This window comes from Sordaria macrospora, chromosome 6 (assembly GCF_033870435.1).
Source record: "Sordaria macrospora chromosome 6, complete sequence".
NCBI classification, from domain to species: Eukaryota; Fungi; Ascomycota; class Sordariomycetes; order Sordariales; family Sordariaceae; genus Sordaria; species Sordaria macrospora.
The window spans coordinates 153054-173174 of NC_089376.1; the positions used below are offsets into that span (position 1 = coordinate 153054).

The 20121-nt window shown below is 52.9% G+C and overlaps 7 protein-coding genes and 1 non-coding gene across 8 annotated transcripts; 5 read left to right on the forward strand and 3 right to left on the reverse strand.

Annotated features, from left to right (window-relative positions):
- Window position 1: 1 nt before the first annotated feature.
- On the forward strand, window positions 2–2142 carry SMAC4_08654 (uncharacterized protein; the record flags this gene model as incomplete). Its single annotated transcript, XM_003344411.2, has 5 exons — window positions 2–480; window positions 557–601; window positions 743–1834; window positions 1921–1994; window positions 2061–2142. Exons 1-5 carry the CDS (start codon window positions 262–264, stop codon window positions 2140–2142), a joined length of 1512 nt encoding a protein of 503 aa, XP_003344459.2. The 5' UTR covers window positions 2–261.
- Window positions 2143–2249: 107 nt separating this feature from the next.
- Window positions 2250–3617, reverse strand: SMAC4_08655 (uncharacterized protein). Its single transcript, XM_066090832.1, has 3 exons — window positions 3271–3617; window positions 2391–3221; window positions 2250–2316 (listed from the first exon to the last, which is right to left on the reverse strand). The coding sequence occupies exons 1-3, from the start codon at window positions 3433–3435 to the stop codon at window positions 2272–2274; spliced, it is 1041 nt and encodes a 346-aa protein (XP_065947372.1). The 5' UTR covers window positions 3436–3617; the 3' UTR covers window positions 2250–2271.
- Window positions 3618–3883: 266 nt separating this feature from the next.
- Window positions 3884–7633, reverse strand: SMAC4_08656 (uncharacterized protein). Its single transcript, XM_066090833.1, has 7 exons — window positions 6935–7633; window positions 6295–6881; window positions 6113–6233; window positions 5836–6053; window positions 4854–5764; window positions 4569–4675; window positions 3884–4484 (listed from the first exon to the last, which is right to left on the reverse strand). Exons 1-7 carry the CDS (start codon window positions 7192–7194, stop codon window positions 4436–4438), a joined length of 2253 nt encoding a protein of 750 aa, XP_065947373.1. The 5' UTR covers window positions 7195–7633; the 3' UTR covers window positions 3884–4435.
- Window positions 7634–8516: 883 nt separating this feature from the next.
- Window positions 8517–9932, forward strand: SMAC4_08657 (uncharacterized protein; the record flags this gene model as incomplete). Its single annotated transcript, XM_003344414.1, has 1 exon — window positions 8517–9932. One exon carries the CDS (start codon window positions 8517–8519, stop codon window positions 9930–9932), a length of 1416 nt encoding a protein of 471 aa, XP_003344462.1.
- A 26-nt stretch (window positions 9933–9958) lies between these two features.
- Window positions 9959–11426, reverse strand: SMAC4_08658 (uncharacterized protein). The gene is made up of 2 exons (XM_003344415.2): window positions 10799–11426; window positions 9959–10594 (listed from the first exon to the last, which is right to left on the reverse strand). The coding sequence occupies exons 1-2, from the start codon at window positions 11011–11013 to the stop codon at window positions 10081–10083; spliced, it is 729 nt and encodes a 242-aa protein (XP_003344463.1). The 5' UTR covers window positions 11014–11426; the 3' UTR covers window positions 9959–10080.
- Window positions 11427–11624: 198 nt separating this feature from the next.
- Window positions 11625–11716, forward strand: SMAC4_13895. The gene is made up of 2 exons: window positions 11625–11660; window positions 11682–11716. It is a non-coding gene; the product is annotated as a tRNA-Glu (tRNA).
- Window positions 11717–12568: 852 nt separating this feature from the next.
- SMAC4_08659 (uncharacterized protein) lies at window positions 12569–15026 on the forward strand. The gene is made up of 2 exons (XM_024655957.2): window positions 12569–13078; window positions 13136–15026. The coding sequence occupies exons 1-2, from the start codon at window positions 12670–12672 to the stop codon at window positions 15019–15021; spliced, it is 2295 nt and encodes a 764-aa protein (XP_024510950.1). The 5' UTR covers window positions 12569–12669; the 3' UTR covers window positions 15022–15026.
- A 450-nt stretch (window positions 15027–15476) lies between these two features.
- On the forward strand, window positions 15477–19412 carry SMAC4_08660 (uncharacterized protein). Its single transcript, XM_003344417.2, has 2 exons — window positions 15477–16386; window positions 16475–19412. The coding sequence occupies exons 1-2, from the start codon at window positions 16185–16187 to the stop codon at window positions 18880–18882; spliced, it is 2610 nt and encodes an 869-aa protein (XP_003344465.1). The 5' UTR covers window positions 15477–16184; the 3' UTR covers window positions 18883–19412.
- Window positions 19413–20121: the final 709 nt, after the last annotated feature.

Sequence of the window (20121 nt, forward strand, 5' to 3'; positions counted from 1 at the left end):
ACATCATTTCTCCTCGATATGCCTAACCCCGAGCCGTGTATCCGCCGAGAGGAACTCGTCATGGTACGACGCTGAACATCAAACGCGCTAGGGCCATCAGCCAATCACCTTATTCTCGCCTGTCCCGCTGGGTAGGGTTGGTAGGGGTCGACGTTTGATCTCCGAGATGATCTGATAACAGCTCGGCGTTAACCCTCACAACACCCTTTGGCTTCTTCCTTTATAAGTCGACCACCTGCCTGCTTTTTGATCGATCTGATAATGAATTACTGTTTCCCAAGACCTTCGTTGTTCTCTGCTTCTCTCTTGGTTGCTTCTGTTGTTCTTTTGTTCAGCTTGCTGCTTCAGACTTCGATGGATACCCCTATCTCTACCTCTACCTCTGGAGACGTGCAACAACCACAACCACAGAGAAATATGGCTACCTCTGCCAATGCACTCAAGAATGTTGTTGTAGTGGGAGGGTCATATGTTGGGAAGGTGAGTTTTTGATCCTTCTGACAAACTCAACAAGACTGAAAGTGAAGACAAAATACTGACTGACATTCAACCCAAGGCCGCAGCCAAAGAACTAGCCAACATCCTTCCGCCGACTCACCGAGTTAGTCTCCCTCTACCCATTCTCTCATTCCCTCCCTCAGCTTGAATCCATCACCATTCCTCCCCTTCAACCTACCGCCACCACCAGCACTACCACCTCAATATCGAACCCAACTAACAACCTCAACCCCCCATTGTGCAGGTAATCCTCATCGAACCACACACCCACTTCCATCACCTCTTCGCCTTCCCCCGCTTTGCCATCCTCCCCTCTCACGAACACAAAGCCTTCATCCCTTACACCTCACTCTTCTCCTCTTCTCCTTCTCCTTCTTCTCACCTGATTCTCCCCGCCAAAGTCTTATCCGTCTCCACCTCTCCCAACACTCTCACCCTTGACCGACCTGTCCAGTATCCGCCCTCTTCAGTCAACACCCCCATCTCCTCCTCCCTCAACAATGCCATTGGGACAACAAAGCAGATCCCCTTCGACTACCTCATAACCGCAACAGGAACCCGCCTCTCACCCCCCGGCTCCTCCCCCCACGACACCAAGCCCCTATCCATCTCCTTCCTGCAATCCTTCCAATCAGCAATCACCTCCCCCTCAACAAGCCACGTGATAATAGTCGGCGGTGGCGCGGTCGGTATACAAATGGCTTGCGACCTTAAAGAACTCCATCCTGGTCCTACCAAGAAAGTAACGCTTGTGCATTCGAGAGACCAACTAATGCCGCTTTATCATCACCGGTTAAGTGATATTGTTAAAGTGAGGTTTGGGGAGTTGGGGGTTGAGATGGTTTTGGGGAAGAGGGCGGTTGTGCCTGTGGGTGGGTGGGCGTTACCTGTCCCTGGACAAGAGGGGAAGAAGAAGAAGATGGTTGTTAATCTGGCAGGCGGGGAAACAGTGGAAGGGGACGTGATAATCCAAGCTACTGGCCAACAACCGAACAACGAGTTTTTGGTCGGGCTGGAGACACAACAACAACAACAAGGGACCGAAGAAAAGGGAAATGGGAGGGTGATAAACCCCATCAACGGCTTCGTGCGAGTTAAAAAAACGATGCAATTCGCCGACGAGCGTTTCTCGAACTTCATGTTTGCCGTGGGCGACATTGCGGATTCTGGGGCGCATAAAGCTGCTAGACCGGGGAGTGTGCAGGCGGCTGTTGCGGCGAGGAATGTTGTTAGGCTTATCGAACATGAGGGGAAGACTTCGGAGGAGGAGGATGTGGAGTTGGAGTTGGAAAGTATCGAGGTGCAGCCTGCGGGGATACATTTGACGCTTGGTTTGGTGAGTTTTCCTTTTTGTGTCTGCTGGCTGATGAGGTGTTGGTAGATGGGAGGAAGTGTGCTGACTGACCCTTTGTTGTGGTATAGACGAAGAACATCATCTTCAGAAACCCCAACCCGGCGGTTGGCCAGATGGAGCCAACATACACCTTGAAGGATGAGTAAGTCTCGATCATTCATGTCCCGGATCATTGAAGAACGTGCAGCTAACTGCCTGTGATCAACAGTGGTAAGGAGGATATGGGCATCGAAGGGGTTTGGGGCAGGAACGGTATCAAGGTTTCTGGACCGCAGGAGTACCATCTCTGAAGTCTCGGAGGGGATTTCCCTGAAAGCTGGTTAACCGTCACCAAAAACAGAGGAAAGCGCACCATTGTAGTGTCATCAAAAGAGGTATCATTATTGTATTTCATCTTCATCAAATCATTATCCCTAAATCTACTCGATCTTGATACCGATCTTGCCAAAGTGCTTCTTGGCCCACTGTCATTCATTTCACTCGTTAGCATATCTTCAACCAGTATTTCCCACACCACGGGCACCCTGGGACAACATACCATATACTCATAAGCCTCCTTAGTCTGATCGAGAGTAAACACCTTCTGGTCAACAACAGGATGGATATCATTCGCCTCAATCGCCGCGCACATCTCCTCCAGCTGCTGTCTGCTTCCAACATAAATACCACGAATAGTGCAGATCTTGCTGAGGGGCTCAAGGATGTTATCCTTAGGCTTGGCGCCTCCGAGGAATCCAATAAGCGAGATGATGCCCTCGTACTTGACGGCCTTGAGGGACTGCTCCATGGTATCCTCACCACCAACCTCGATGACGTGGTCAACGCCCTGGCCGTTGGGGGTCAGCTTGCGGGCGGTCTCGCCCCAGTTCTTGTCCTCGCGGTAGTTGATGACGTGGTCGGCGCCGAGTTTCTTGAGCGTCTCCATCTTCTCGGGGGAAGAGGTGGTGGCAATGACGCGGGCACCGGCGGCCTTGGCGAACTGCAGCGCGAAGAGGGAGACGCCGCCGGTGCCCTGGACGAGAACGGTCTCGCCGGGCTTGAGGGCCTTGAGGCCGTAGAGGGCGTTCCACGAGGTCAGACCGGCGCAGGTGAGGGTGGCGGCCTCGACGTGGGAAAGGTTGGAGGGGGCGCGGACGACGCCGTCCTCGTTGAAGACGCCGTACTGGCGGAGAGTGCCGTCGAGAACACCGCCGAGGCCGGAGGTGGCGCCGCGGGTGTCGATGGGACCGGCCTGGTGGGCTTGGTTGAAGAGGGTGACGACCTTGTCGCCCTTCTTCCACTTGGTGACCTTGGAGCCGACGGCGAGGACCTCACCGGCACCATCGGAGCCGGCAACGACGGGGAGGTCGAGAGGGAAGGGGTACATGCCCTGTGGTGTGTTAGTGTCTGTTCAGTCATATCATGATGTGCTCTACTACCTTGGGAATGATGAGATCACGGTAGTTCAAAGAAGCACCGTAGAGGCGGACAAGAACGTCGTTCTCGCCGACATGGGGGACGGGACCTTCCTCACGGACGAGGCCATCGAAGCCCTTGTCCTGGCCCTTGACGACCCACTGCTGCTGAGTAGAGGGAATAGACATTGTGATGATGGGGTATAGACACTAGAATTACGTGAGAAAGGGGGTATCGTAAGGGATGGGATGGTGTAGATGAAAGACGAAGATGGGATGAACTGGTTGAAGAGAGATGAAAGACAGTGTCGAGGTATTTGTTTATTTCTCGATGGTGATGCCCAGGAATGGATCTCATGCACTGTGCCCTGCGAGGATCAGTCAGTGAGGTGTATTTGTAAACCAGGACCCCCACATCATGGAGACAGCATCGCGACCCACAGAAGGACGTGGGGCCTTCCAGCTCATCATGTTCCCTATTTTGTCTCTTCCTTCTCCCTCTTGCCAGTCCATGTCGGTTATGATGGACTCGATTTATCGTCCACCAATAAGTTCGTTCTCGACGATAACGATTGTACGGTTTGTAAGCCATGTGTATCCCCTCTGTTTACATAGCAATGTCGACGACGTCATCATTCGTGGATTTCAGTGTAATCCGTGTGCCCGGACGCTTAGTGTACAAGTGGAGTTCGTCCCGGCACTTGTCCCGAAACACCGTCTCATTCTTATTATTTAGGTAAGGTAACTGCCGGTGCTAGTACCGTCCTCTCGGCGCCGGCCCGGGTTCGGGAGCTATTGATGCCCACGTTGTTGCTCCCGTCTCACTACTTCCGAGTTCCGACATCATGAACTTTTTGAGATATCAAACCCATCCCATCCCGTACACTCGATACCGTTCAGGTCAGTAGAGAGAACCTCCGGATTCCGCAAGCGCCCCGTTACATACATGTAATCCAAAGACAGCTGTGGATCTCAGCTTGTGTTCTCGGCGGAGCAACCCGGCAGTGGAATTTTCAAACCCACCCGATGAACTACGGGTCCAGTCCTTCCCGCTCGGCGACACCTCCGATGACGAGTCTAGAATCTTCGATCACGTTTCTTGATTATAAACCAAGGACCCCGTATCCAAAACCTCCATCGATGATCCGTGTTGTCGGCGTTGATCGAACTTCATTTGGTGCAGTGCCGATCATGGCAAACTCATCAACAGATCCAAAAGCTTGGGAAAATTGGGGGTGCTGTTGTTTTTCATCGTGTCAGAACAACTTGTCAAAAATACGATGATGGCAGCGAGAAAATGGGAAACCGAGTGCTAAACTCACCCAAGTCCCGTAACAGGATCCCATCCCTCCGCCGCCGGGAACCCAGATGAACTGCAAGCCGGATTCGAGCCGATCGTAACGTCGTTGAAGACTTCTGGATGCGCATACTGTTTCACGAATCTTCAGTCAGCCCTATCGTGTCATTTTCGTTGCATGTCACTCAGCCCCTCCATCATGACTGGACCATTCTCCTCACGCTACCCATCTTTCTGGTGGCTCCCTTTTTCGTACACTTCCCCATCCTCTTATTTTCTCACACAGAGCAAAAAAGGAAATGGCACTCACAAACACAGGATTAACAAATCCCAACCTTCCATTCCCATTCTTTCCCCTCCCCGCCTTGATTCTCTCCTCAATCAACAAAGTCAACACAGCCCCCCACACCGGAGCCGCCAGCGACGTGCCTCGAGCCGTGTCCCAACGACCAGCGAACCGATAAATATAGCCATCGCCAATAGCGCTGACGTCAGGATAGCCACGGCCTGCTCTATTGAAGACCCCGACACCCCCAGGTCCGAATTGACTGTCATTGTCGATTGTGAAATAGTTCGCGACGGGCTGTGAGATGTCGTAGCCGGTGAAATTGAGTTGCGAATCAACTTTCGCAAAATACGATTCGACGACGGAAATTTGATATGATGGTGCAGAAAAAATGTTGGAAAAACCTCCTCCCGACGCGAACTCCGAAGTGGCTCTTTCCGTCAACGGAAACGGTCCAGCGTTGGTTGAGTTCGTGACATTGGAAGCAGGCAGAGGCTGCATCCATTCCGTAGCCCCAACCGCCAACATATACGGACAAGTGGCATCGCTATCCGGGTAAAACACCTTTCCCTTTCTTTCGCCAGAGCCAGCACACCCGTTCTCGTGACCGTAATCGCCCGGGTATGACGCAACGCCGTAATCGCCTGACGCCACCACCACGGTTACCCCTTGCAAGCCCAGCTTCATGATCTCGGAGCACTGGCGCTGGAGATACGAAGCCGGGAGGTCGCCTTCCCCGCCGCCGTACGAGATGGAGATCACGGGGGTGGGGTCGTATACGCCGCACTGACGGGCGCCTTCGTATTTGTCCGTGTTGGAAGAATTGGCGAATGGGTTGGGGTAGATGGGGTCGAGACAGGACGGGTCGGTGCAGTCGCCTGTTTGGTTGAATGCCGAGTAGCTGCAGTAGGAGCCGTCGAGGGCGTCGAAGAAGGCTGCCATGTTAAAAACCATCTGTCAGCCATGGCCATGGTGGAAGGATAGAGGGAGGGGAAGGAGAGTATACTATTCCAAAATCCCTTAAAAGGCGTATTCTCCTCCGTCTGGTTCTTCTCATAGTACGGATCATCCATTTGGAACAAGACTGTCTTTTGTGGCCAGATCAATGGCCAAGCGGCTTGGAAATCCAGGTTGGACTCGCGGCCGTATTCGGTGGGGATCCGGGCGGCACCAATGGCCCCGTTGATGAGCTTTTCGATGGGGTAGGTGCCATTGGGGATTTTCCTTGTCTGTTGTCAGCATTTCCGTGCTGCATCAGGCAAGTTTAAGGGGCTTTTACTCACGGGTACATGTTGCTAAAGTAGGCGCCCAAGTCCTCTTTGACGTAGTGGTCATTGAGACCCTCAAATATGCCGAGCTCGTTGCCTGGCGTTGCCGTTGTTCCTTCGGGTAGACCATATTGGGCTTGGAGATTGTTAGATGGATTCAATCATCTAGTATTTAGAACATTGTGGACGCCACTCACACTGTATACACTTCGGCGTGACATACTTGTAACACGTACTGTCGTTCAATGGAGGCAGGATGTCGAATCCTGGGTCCATCAACCCGTGATGAGTAGGTTGGAATCCCCTCTTTTCCTCCGTATGAACATGTCGAGCTCGGCGTTGGTTGCGCTTCGAAGATCGAACCTTGGCTGGGTCAGGACGCAACTTGATGCCCGGGGTGATGTAGTCAACGTGTTCCCTCACGTGATGCGGAACGTGGTACTGGTCGCAGGCAATGGCCTTGGATCCGGTGGGAAGGTGTTTGTAGATGTAGTAGGTTGTATAGAGAAGGCCTTCTGCCTCGGTTGCGTTGGCGTCGAACTGAAGCCACTGTATATAGGTATATCCGGGGTCAATGATCACTTCAGGGGTCTTTGAGAGACAATGATGCGAAGAGGGTAGGGATACCTGGTTGTTCTCGGAGCGAGATATCCGGTCCTCGGAAATCCCTGCGGAGGTGATCCATTTCGTGATGGCCTTTACGGTCTCGGAAGCGGGTGAGAACATCTTGACAACATCCTCTCTGCTGAGGTGTTGCCCATAGTTGGGTGATTTGGGATCCGATCTGGATTGTTTTAGTATCCGTTTCAGATGAGATGAGGTAGGAAGATAACTTACATGTCCATGAGCAAGTCGTGTCCTACATCCAGATTGGCCTGTTTCAACCCGATGCGCATTGGAAGAAGAGTGTTTGAGGGCACGGGTCCTCTCTTGTCCCATTTCCTTCCCCAGTGAGGCATTGCCCGTTCATGGAGAGCATGAGTATCGGGTACTGCTCTAGTATCGAGACGGTGGACATGGCTTTCGGGGAATGGGGCGGCTGTCGTTCCGAGAACCAGCAGACCGAGTACGAGGGCGGGTTTTCGAAGAATGGCCATGATGACGGGAACAGGAAGACAGCGATGAACGAGGTAAAGATACGAGAAAATGATGTGGTAAGTGAATAAGAATGCTGTGGAAACGAGAATCGAACCAAGGTGACGATGTCGATGAAGTAGACTTTTGTTTCAAGCCATGGTTAGGGGATCCTCATATACCTACGATCCGCTTGATGTGATACCAGACCAGGACCATCATCCATCAAAGGTGCCGTTTAATTCCCGTTCCGGCCGCCGTTTCCCGTTATGGTTCATAAGTCGAGTCAAGTGAAAGTCAAGCAGCTTGTTGGTCGTGGATGTCAGCCAACAACCAAAGTCCTTTTTGACGAAGGCGTCATGGATCCATCCGTCTTGATATGAACTTGCAAACCACTGACGGGGTAATTCCCCTCAACCTGCAGTAATAATACTGTAATTCCGGAGACGGACTTGATGCTGGATCCAATCGCTTGATTTGATGCCGTCTTCCGCGAAGCTTGGTAGAGCTTGTTTTCTTGATCGATGGGGGAGCTCAAGTCCGAACAGACGGAACATGGGACTGTCTTTTGTCCGGGCATAGCCGCTTATTCAGACTAGGGGGGTCGTCGTAGAATCTTAGCAATTTGAGTCGCTTCGATGAGATATGAGTGAGTCCATTGTGCTCGTGAAGAGCGAACTAACTAAAGGCGCTTATCTGTCCTGCCCGGTGATGGCACCACCTGAGGATATCAAGGAGGTAAGGACGACACTCTATCGAAGCCTGCCATTTGAGTAGGTAGGTTCCCATCTGGCGGGAACTCCGTGCAGGTCTGATGTTGTGGTGCCATGATATGGAAGATACTTGTTGTTTGTTGTTGTCAGAAGAAGAAAGTGAAGCTGTCGTGAGAAGACCCAACGCCAAGAGATACCGTGACCGGGCTAGGTACCTCAAGCTCCTAGGTACCCGACAGTACCATAATGCGCTAGAACAGCGCTGCCCACTTCCCGTGGCCTTCCCGCGCGGCCCCACAAGAAGCTGTCCGCGCCTCAACTGCCCCTCCAAAGCCCGCATCGGCTGCTGCCTTCCATCTTGAAATTGGTCTCTTTTCCTCTCTTTCAATTGTTTTCTTCCATCCAATCCATTCGACCATCACCAACTCCTCCGACTGCGCCGTACCGCCTAATTAGCCTCCTCGACAAGTCACCAGGTACCAGTTAGACACCGTCAGCCCAAGATGTTACCTCAGCCACAGCCGACCTCCTCCTCCTCCTCCTCCTCCTCCCCCCCCTCCTCCTTCATGGCCATAAGCCCACCCTAGATCTAGACGAGTATCTCGACAACATCCATCTTGCCAGCCGCAACCATGACAACAATGACCGACTTCCTATACCCTCCGCCGTCCTCCCTCAAAGGACCCGAATTCCACCGCGTCCTGTTATCCGATCGCATCGTCGGCGCCCTCATCGGTTCCGCCCTCGGCGACGCAATCGGCCTCTACACCGAATTCCTCTCCGCCGCCGAGTCCGAGGAAGCCTACCCGCTCAAGCGCTTCATTCTGTTTCCTGGGAACCCGCGAGACCATGCAACACCCTTCAAACTCGACCACCATCGCGCCCCGCACACCCCCGGAGACTGGACAGACGACACCGACCAATGTCTCCTCATCTTGCTTTCCTTCCTACACACAGCCAGAACCCCCGAACCTTTTGCCGCCCCCTCAGCACTTGTACCCCTTTTTTTTCACGACGGAACCACCTTTGCAGTAAAGATTGCGTCCCAACCGCTTCCCACTCCCGTGGACCTCGCCAACCGCCTCTTGATCTGGGTCCAGTCTGGTCTTCGGCCCCTCGACACACTCCCACTTGGCCTCGGTGCGCTTGTTAACGCTGTGGTCAACTCGCCTGATTTCTTGCGCGATCCAATTCGTGTTGCGAGGGAGTACTGGGAACGGAAGATGGCTCCCAATGGTGATAAGCTGGCGCCCAATGGCAGTCTGATGCGCACGCCACCGGTGGGATTGATGTGCGTGTGGAGGTCGGAAGAGGAGACGTTTAGTCTGGCGGCGGAGTTGGGGAGGGTTACACATGCCGATCCTAGGTGCGTGGTGGCTTGTGTCATTGGGAGTGCATTGGTGAGGTGGCTGGTGAGGGGAGAGGTCGATTCTCTGGGAGATCTTGATGACAAGTTACAAGAGGCGTTGGGGTGGCATGAAGCCAAGGGGGCCAGGATGGCTGGTGCGGTTGTGGAGCCCCTGTATGAACGAGAGTTATGGAAACATGTGGGATCCAAGGTTACGCTGGAAGACCTGAAGCTGGATGAAGAGGGAAAGATTGGTTATGTCTACAAGACGCTCGGCGCAGGAGTGGTGCTCCTCAGGATGGCCTTCAGAGAGAGAATGAAGGCCGATGGGCCGAGGCAAAAACAAGAACGGTTCGAACGGTTGATCACGAAGTTGGTTATGGAGGGCGGGGATGCGGACACCAATGCTTGCTTTGCTGGGGCGTTGTTGGGTGCGCTCATGGGGCGCGAGGCGTTACCAGACCATTGGAAGAATGGACTCACTCATGGGAATTGGTTGAATGGTAAAGCCAAGATGCTCCTCCGGGTTTTGGGGTTGGAGGATGGGGGTTACGATGGTATAGGGGATATTGATACATATCCGGATGGCGGAAAGGGGGTGCTGAGAGAGGAGGACATGGATCTGAGATGGAGATGGTTGGAGGACAAAACACGGAGGAAGATGCAGGATGCGAAGAGGAACAGCGGGTTCCCTTCATGATGCTGTCTTGGTCCGAAGCCTCTTACCGGTACAGCTCACGGACCGCTTCCATCGTCTCTATCACCAGTTCTAGTCCGCGCTCCATTTCATAAACTTATTGCTTTTTAAATAAGCTCCGTCATTATCTTCCAATCCTATCTTTCACCACTCAATGCCCCCTCGCCTTATTCTCCTCAACCATCGCCTCATACTTCTCCCTCTCCACATCCAACCTCTTCACCACCCTCGCCGGATTGCCCGCAACAACCACAAAATCCTCCACATCCTTGGTAACCACACTTCCCGCACCAACCACCACCCCCCTTCCAATCGTCACGCCCGGAAGAACCACCACGCTGCCTCCAAACCAGCAATCCTCCCCCACGGTAATCGGTTTTCCCAGCTCCGGGCCCCGCATCCCGTTTCTCGTAATCGGATCAATAGGGTGCGTGGCCGAGTAAAAGTTCACGTTGGGACCGATCAATGTGCGCGCGCCGATGGTGATGGGGCACACGTCTAACAGCGTGCAGTTCGAGTTGAGGTAGACGCCCTTTCCGAGACGCACGTTGCTGCCGTAGTCCATCTTGATGGGGGTGTCGATGTAGGGGAAGTCGGAGAATTGGGCGGCGTCTTCTTCCTCATCATCCAATTTCGGGGGCAAGGGGGTGGGGTCTTGGAGCAACCTTTGTAATCGTTCGTTAGCATCGTCCCTTGATCAGTTCAATTTGTGTCGATGTGAAATCTTGGGTTAGGGAAAATATAGGTAGGTAGGTATTGAGAACAGTCCATGACCACCTCCACTGCGTGAGCTCGTGAGGTACTTGGATTTAAGTAAGATAAGATAAGACTGAAAGAAGAAAGAAGAAAGACAAAAGATGAAAACCCACTCCATCAATAACTCAGCTGCCCTCCTCCTCGTCGTCTCCCCGTTCGCCGCCTCAGTGTTATACTTGAGCATTGCGGACTTGCATCTCGCTCGGCCTTGTACCAAGTCGGGAGTCCAGCAGTAGTAGAGTTCCCCGGCTAGCATGCGCCGGTGGTTCTCGGCGCAGTCGGAGGGGTTGGATGGGTCGGGGCGGAAGGCTGGCGATGATGAGGACATGTTTACTTTGTTCTTTTGAAGGTATCTTGGAGGTGGTTAATAGGGTTTTGGTTCGGGATGTGCAAAAAACGATCGTCAAGGTAGGGAAGTTGAGGTAAGGTGAGTTATATGAGTTGATGTTGCTTTTGTTTACATCTACCTGTCCTGTGTAACCCAAGCAGGGTGTTGTGTCATGAAGCGGAGTTGGCGGAGTTGATGAGGACAGAGGAGCCACTACCGAATCCCCGTGCCGGCGCCGTTTGGGGACCTTGTTGGCTAGCTGGCTCGGCTGGCTAAACTCCGGCCTCGGCGGAGCGGGGTCCGTTGTTAACACGAGGTCAGCTGCCTGCGCGGCATTGAATTGGGGGTGTTGGCGGGATGACGGTCCGCTTGGAAGTTGAAAGTCTGGAACATGTTGATTTCAAAGATCCAGAAACTGGAAATTGTTGTCATCACCAGCTGAGATTTGGCTGTGTTGATGTTTTGCTGTTTGCACCCGTCCGTCCTATCTCGGGATGGTTGGGGTGCGGGGAAACAACGAGACCCGGGCTTCAGCGGGAGGAATCTTAGGTAAGATGATAAGGTCACAGGTGGAACCATCTTTCCATCAAAATCGGACCATACCAGTTCAATCGGGTATGGTGTAGCGGTAACATCGTTGACTCTCACTTCTTAGGAGTGACTGCTCCCTCAACAGCCCCGGGTTCGACTCCCGGTATCCGAGTCTCAATATCTTTTTGCGATTTTTTCACCTGTAGCTCACTCAGTCTCATTGCTATTCTTGTTCCCATTTTGGTTGCCTACATTTTTCTTGCTCGCTTTGTCTTTCGGGAACTGTTTGTTTCACCCCGCCTTGATCGCCAACCCTTTTTCAAGTGCCTGATTTGGCTGGCTATCGACATGGCACCAAATCTGTTGGAAACCTTAAGGTTGTTTCTTTCTGTGATGTTTCCTCGGTCGCCCTTTCCAGTGATTCATCCGAATTTCTGGAGGCGGATGCAGCGAGAGTCTGTTCATGATGGCAGTCAGTAGCAACTTCTGTACAAAATATTGCGTAATGTCAATGCGCCAGTCGTTTGCATCTTTCCCTCGACCTCTTTCTTCCCACAAACACTTTCTCATGCGCACTACGGTAACAAAAATGCCTAGGTAACAAAAATGCCTAGGTACCCTCTTTAATCGATCTTCCAACATCCTTCCTCCCATCTGTTTTGTCTTCAACACTCGCAAATTAACCGCCATGTCCCGAATCCCGCCGTTTCGTACGGTGGCACATGGCGAGGGAGCAACCGATGGCGTTACTGCACTATCGCCTGTACAGGGAAATGTGCAGTGATCAAGTTAGGAGCGCATCTCCGTCGCCGACGACATTCCATTCCCCACACCCAACATTGGCTCTCCCGCGCGCGATCACGGGTACTCGCTCGATGGAGGACGAAGAGGACGACCAGGCTGGTGATGCCTTCAACTACACACAGCACCGGCGTCATGGACTCATAACGCCAAACTATGGTAGGTGCCAATTGGGTAGGTGCCTTGGCGCTCCGAGTTAGTGCTGACGGTCCAGCTGAAGAGACCTTTCTCCTCCCACGACTCCAACAGAACACCTCTTCTCGCTCAATACACCCGTGGTGATCTCCTTGACCACGATCCGATCAAATAAACCTGCTTGGGACCATGGACGGTGACCCTAAAGCTTCGCCCCAGGTTGTGCCTTGGTCATTGCCGACATGGTGGGAAGAGTCACCTTCCTCAAGCAACATCCTGATATCCCGCGCCCCTCTTCCAAGCACAAGGTGCAAAGAGTGTGAGGCGGCCATTCACAGCAAACCAGAGCCGTCTTTTTCCCCAACGACTATTTTGCAAGTTGCCAGAGCATCTCCCGATATCTGCTGGCAATGCCGCATTCTTGTGGGTCTGGCTGAGAAAAAGCTGGGAAGACGCCTGGGCATGGACGAAGAGCTTGAAACCTGGAGTACGGCGGATGATGGTCACAAAATCAGAACCCTTCGCGTGCGGGAGGGCTCCAAGCTTAGCACTGGGCATGAAAATGAGCACCGACATATGAGTATCTCTTCGCTTGAGAGTGAGTGTTTGTACCCGTTGAGAAGCACTCCCCAGACTAACACCACATGCATCTTAGCTCTTTCATGTCCCTGGAACACATTCAACGCCAAAACACACACCTCTTCAGTGGCTCATGTTCTGGACTCCCCCTCCTACCAAGTAGCCTCCTACTGGCTCAAGAACTGCCTGGACAATCACCCAGGCTGTCCTGGTATGGAAGAAACCCTCCTCCCGCGCCGCCTCATCCACATCGGCGCCGACCATACCGACATTCGTCTCGCCCAGCACGACACACCAACTCTGGGCCGGTATAACTGCCTAAGCCACTGCTGGGGAGGCGCGCAGCCGCTGACCACGACCACCCACAACATTGCCCAACACCTGGAGCGAATCGATTGGGACAGAATTCCCAAGACCTTCCAAGACGCCATCAACTTCACTGCCCATCTCGGCATCTCGTACATCTGGATCGACTCTCTATGCATCATCCAGGACTCTCCCCAAGACTGGGTACAGGAGTCCGCCAAGATGTGCAGCATCTACGAGAACGGACATCTCACCATCGCCGCCTCTGCTGCTTCCAATGGCAGCGGTGGTCTACCAATCCGCGACTCCTCCGGCTTCGTTCGTCTTACAGGCACCACTTCCTCTCCTGAAAGTAAACCCTTTGATATATTAGGTTACTTCGAGCTAGGTTTAGGCGACCACCCTTTCCCGACGAACTTTCGTACTCCCTTGCTTTCTCGTGGTTGGGTCCATCAAGAGATGATCTTGAGTCCAAGGGTGGTTCATTTTGCCAAGAAAGAGCTGCTCTGGGAGTGCAAGACGGTAGGGACCTGTCAGTGTCCTCAGCCGCCCCCATTTAGGAGCACTTTCTTCAAGCAGGCGCACTACCAAACGCTGAAATCCCCAGGGCAGCCCGGCACTGAATCAGCAGGCGGCATGCTGGCTGGCCAATGGCAAAAAATCGTCGAGTCCTATTCCCGCCTCCAATTGTCGTTTCCAGGGGACAAGTTCCCTGCTTTATCTGGGCTGGCTCAGCAGATGAGCAAGAAGCGAGGGCCTGATGTGCGGTACCTGGCCGGTCTATGGAGTGATTCCCTCCTTACAGACTTGCTATGGACAGCAGCGTATGTGTGGATTTTGCACCGAATCGATCGTATCTTGCAAGGCAAGGACGAGTGGCGAGCACCTAGCTGGTCCTGGGCTGTTCGTGACGTGCCTGTTATCTTTGCTCGGACGGGGACGGAAACTAACGGATCTACGTGTGCGGTTAAGGCCCTCTGCAACATTATTGACGCGGAGATCACGCTCACCACTGCGGATAAGACTGGTCGTGTATCTGGTGGAAGGCTCGTTATCAGAGGTAGTCTCTTTGATGCCACTCTAGTCCGGGACATCGAGCGGTCCATCTCCAGGTCCGGCAAGATAGAAACGAATGTTACGATCACTTTGACGACCAAAACTCCCATGGAACCGACGGGCATCAAAACTTTAATCTCATATGCCTCCGAGGTTAGAACGAGCTTCGTCATCCAGACTGACTCCGAACGTCAATCTCTCAGAGGCTCGAAACCTGATGAGATGGGGATCTTGATCAAGGAGGGCTTCAATCCCGACTCCATCGCCGAACTGTTGTCCACAGAGAGGACTGACAGTAGGGAATACATGGGGAGTGAGGTCAAGGTCTTGAGGTTAGGAAGGGTAGGGAGGAGGCTGCCTGCACCCGACGAGAAGAAGTGGCTGGTGGATACGGAGTATGCGCTGGTTTTGCAGGGCGTTGACACTGAACCGGCGGAGGGTCAGGGTGCTAAGGGGGCAAGAACGTACAGGCGGATTGGTATCATTCATCAAGCCCGCGAGGCATATGGGGGACTTGAGCATGCGAGGGAGGATTTTTGGGAGCGTTATCCAAGTTCCTTTGAGAAGGGCGGACGAGAGGAGACGATAACTATTGTCTAGACTGGCTGCGAGGAAAGGAATTCTTGATGCCGAGCTGTAGGCCATGAAGAGCTTCTGATCCTGGCCACAGACTCGCCTCAACTTCCCTCCCCACAGCTCAAAGCGGGAATCTTATGGCTCTCTCCTGCCTCATGAGCATCATACGTTGCACAACATCGCGACCGTGAAACCATGATATCCACGTGTTTGGTTAACGGTCGACGAGCGGTGTGTTCCTCGTTTAAGAAGCCCTGTGCGTGGCTCTTTCGAGGGTACCATGTTGAAGCGGCAATCCGTCAGTTTGGTCTCAGTGTTGGCCCAGACAGTGCTGTCATATGACAGACAGCGTTGCAAGGAAGTGAAGTCTCATCCAATTTGTTTTTGTCAGCATCTCCTTTTGCATAATCCCATCTCCAGAGCCGTTCTGCACAGTCCCGATGAGCCCAACACCAAAACTGGAATGCACACTTCTGATGGCCGCATCGTCTACACCAAGGTTTCCAAGGACCGGTAATGATCACCCTTCCCTCACTCCAGTCGGCATATAGCAAATGGACATTGCACGTTGATTGGCGAGTGCAACACCTCGTGCTCTCACCAACCATCGTCTTCCATCCAACCTCCATCAAGGTCCCCCCGCATTCTCTGTGATACCCTCCACTTCAGGGGATCATGCGGCGACCGGGTCACGAAACCGCTTGTGTGATCGGCTTTCCCAACGACATCAAATGGAAACAGCGTACCGGGCAGCGACAAATAAAACGGATTGCCGAAAAGGGGGAGGTTAGCAGGTAGCATTGGTCGCTCTGTACATCACAACATCCAACGACAATCCTACTTTGTATGCACAGCAGATGATCATCGCGGATGCTGCCTTGGTCGTAGGACGAGGACAACGGATTCGTGTAGTACGCCCATGTGAACGCATCATGAACGTGAACAGGATTCAAGCTTGTTGAGGATGCAGCCGTCTGAAGGCGGAAGGATGGATGGAAGCAATGATGCAAGGTTGATGCTGTCATCCGGTCTGTCCTCCCTCATGGCAAACGGAAGTCGTCCTGTTACCACAGGGTTATCTACCTGGTGCTGCCACTTCCGGTTCAACTGGGAAGATGTTGTCCTGAACACTAGATCACCAACTTGCAGCACTTCATCGAGTGCAAAGCGAGTGATTCACCATCATTATGATGTCCAAAATCCTCGCGCTGCTGTCGGTGTTGTCGATAGCATCCGCCGCGCCTCTGGCAACATGCCCCGGATACCGAGTCACCAACGTCCAATCCGGAGACTCGTATCTCGTCGCCGACCTGACTCTCGCCGGCAACAAATGCAATATCTACAGTGAAGATATCACCAACTTGCGCTTGACCGTGGAATATCAGACTGGTAAGACATTGTCTCTCCTCCTTGCTTCCCCATCACCTCAATACTTCGACCCGAACCCGACCCGATCTAACACCACTTACCATCACAGACACCCGTCTCCACGTCTTAATCGAAGACCGCGAGAAGAACGTCTACCAAATCCAAGGCAACATCCTCCCCCGCCCCACCTCTCAGAATTCCAGCTCCCAAACCACCGATCTGCGCTTTTCCTACGAAGCCAACCCCTTCTCCTTCAAAGTCACACGCGCCAGCACCGGCGACGTCCTCTTCGACACTTCTCCCTCACCTCTGATCTTTGAGACACAGTACCTCCGCTTGCGCACCCGCTTGCCTCCCAACCCGAATTTGTACGGACTGGGTGAACACTCCGACTCCTTCCGACTACCGACTGATGGATATAAGCGAACGTTATGGAATTCCGAAGCGCCGTATATACCGCAGAACCAGAACTTGTATGGGAGTCACCCTGTGTACTTTGAGCATCGCTCCGGTACCAGTAACAAAGGTCCAGCAACGCATGGCGTTTTTTTGAGGAGTGCATCCGGTATGGACATCATCATCGGAAAAAGCGACTCCAACGAGCAATACCTCGAGTACAACACCATCGGCGGCGTGTTCGACTTTTATTTCTTGGCTGGCCCCTCACCAGAACAAGTAAGCAAGCAATACGCCGCCGCCGTCGGTCTGCCCGCCATGATGCCCTATTGGTCTCTCGGGTTTCATCAGTGCAAATACGGCTGGCCGGACTTGGCGCACGTCAAGCAGGTTGTCGCAAACTACAGCGCTGCGGGGATTCCGCTCGAGGCGGTTTGGGATGATATCGATTACATGGACAATAAGCTGGATTTCAGCACGGATCCGGTACGGTATCCCAAGGATCAGCTCAGGAAGTTTGTGGATGAGTTGCATGGCAAGGATATGCGGTATGTGCAGATTTTGGATCCGGGGATCAGGAATAAGCAAGACTATGGCCCGTTTAAGAGGGGGGCGGATAAGGGTGTTTTCTTGAAGGCAGCTGATGGGTCTTGGTATCGTGGTCTGCAGTGGCCCGGGGAGGTGGTTTGGCCGGATTGGATCGCTCCCCAAACCAAAGAGTGGTGGACGACGGAGATCTTGACGTTTTATGATCCCAACAACGGGATTGATATCGATGGATTGTGGATCGACATGAATGAGGCGAGCAATATGTGCGCCGACACCATGTGTCTGTCGTCAGCTCAGGACATGGAGGCTCGGTCAGTCCAAGTCCACAACCAAACACCACTGTCTCCTCGCGCACCACAACATGCAGCCGCACCGGGAGACGGCCAACACCTCGGCCTTCCCAACCGCGACCTCTTCACCCCCCGATACCAAATATCCAATCACTATCCATCCCTCTCCTCCCGCACTTTATTCACAAACATCACCAACGCCGACGGCACAACCCAATACGACACCCACAACCTGCACGGCCTCTTCATGTCCCTCACCACCCGCTCGGCCTTGGTCGCCCGCTCACCAACCAAACGTCCCTTCCTCCTCACGCGCTCCACCTTCTCGGGCTCTTCCCGGTTCGCAGCCCACTGGTTCGGCGACAACTTTTCTTCATGGGCCGATTACCGCGCCTCCATCCGCCAGCTTTTGAGCTTCAGCGCAGTACACAACTATCCCATGGTCGGCAGCGACGTGTGCGGGTTCAACGGCCAGGCTCAAGAACGCATGTGCGCGAGATGGGCCGTGCTGGGGGCTTGGCACCCCTTTTACAGGAATCATGCTGATGTGTCGGCGCCGGATCAGGAGTTTTATCGGTGGGATGTTGTGAAGGAGGCGGCGAGGAAGGCGGTGGGGACAAGGTACAGGTTGTTGGATTATTTTTACACGGGGCTGCACTATGCTAGTACGAGGGGGGAGGTGCTGGTGAAGCCGGTCTGGTATGGGTGGCCGGGGGATGAGAATACGTACGGGATTGATACGCAGTTTATGGTCGGGGACGCGGTTTTGGTGAATCCCGTGGTGGAGGATGATACACAATCTGTCAGCTTTTATTTGCCAAAGGGGGTTTGGTATGATTTCTTTTCTCATGATCGCATCGATCAGAGCGCAGGTGGACAAACGATTACCGTCACTGGCGTTAACTGGGACGAGATATCGGTTTACATTCGCGGGGGGAGTATACTTCCTCTTCGCCTTTCCGACTCTCTACCCTCCGGCTCTGATGCAGGCCAGGCGATGACCACCAAGGAAGTCCGCGCTAGAAACTTTGAGATAATCGTGGCGCCTGATGCCAACGGGAAGGCAAGTGGGAAATTGTATCTAGATGATGGCGAAAGTCTGGATTCGAGTGGGAAGGAGAGCGAGATTGACTTCAGTTGGAATGGGAAGAGGTTGGAAGCTAGGGGGACGTTTGGGTATGAGACGGGGGTCAAGGTGGTGAGGGTTGTGGTTTTGGGGGATGCGGAGAGGAAGGCGGAGGGTGAATGGGGGTTGATGGGGAGTTTTACGGTTGATTTCTAGAGAAGTTGGAATGTACTTGGGGAGATGCTAGGTATCTAGGTATCTACCTGCCTACCTTAATAGGGGAGGGTGATGGTGCTTTTGTCGCGTTGAAGTTGCGCAGGAGAGTGACGGGTTCAATCTTTATGTCTGGTATGAGCCACCCACTTCCAATGTTAGAACCGGAGATCTGTTGTGCGTGTGCTATGTGTGTTTCATGTGTTTGCCCTGCCATCTTTCAATACCCAAGGTACCTCTACCCAGGGACACTGATCATAAACCGAAAGAGTACAATTATTGTCGTCCATCATGTCTTCTACTCAATAAGTATGTGTTACTCCCATCGTCCATTACCTACCTATTCTTCATGCTGGGCCAGAAATATGCTGTAGCAAGAGCAGAAGAGCTCGGCAGGGAAACATGTATTCCATAGGATAGATAGAACTGCGCGGATGCCGCAACTCCTCTGCAATACCGCAGTGTTTTGGGGCATCCGCTTCCACACTTTCCTGGAAATAAGGCATGACTTCACAGATGGTACTCATGTGGCTCAGTAGCTTTAATGACATTCCTATCCCAGATCCAATCCATACCTATATCCTGCTTGGTACTGTTGATGCGGGAAGTTAGCTGCATGTTCACGTTCTTCAGTGATCCGGGAGATGATGGAAGGAGACTTACTCATTCTTCAAGTTATGTATTGGTTCCACCTAGCCACCAGCCGGAATCGGGTTTCTAAAAATGATGTTCTTGGTCGTTTCCCACAGCAAAAGGTCAGTAAATAATGCATTCTTCCACCATTTTGAGCTGGAGGGCGGGGATATTCAGAATCACCGTCGTGCATAGAAATTCAGGTGGGCATGCATGTTGCAGTATGTAGGTACCTCGCATTTAAACAGATGTGGCCAGTTTAGTCATATCCCGCACACCCACCGCCCCAGATGTTTGCGGTACTCGAGTTCCTGTACATTATTTATGTGTTAGGTGTCCCAGAGTTTTGGGCATTGGTAGAGATTTGAAAAGTCTGCAATGCTGGAAGTGCTTCTGGTCTATGGTACAGACTCTGCCTCGTTTCCAGGAAGTTCAACTGGATGCCCCGAAATATTGCGGCATTGCAGAATTGCGCGATCCGTGCAGTTCTATCCTAGTACAGATGTCCCTGCCGAAATCTTGCCATAACATTTCTGGCCCAATATAAAGAATACCCTTTTGCCTACCTTGGCGAGCTTGGGTATAAGTCCCAAGCTCAACTCCCTCACC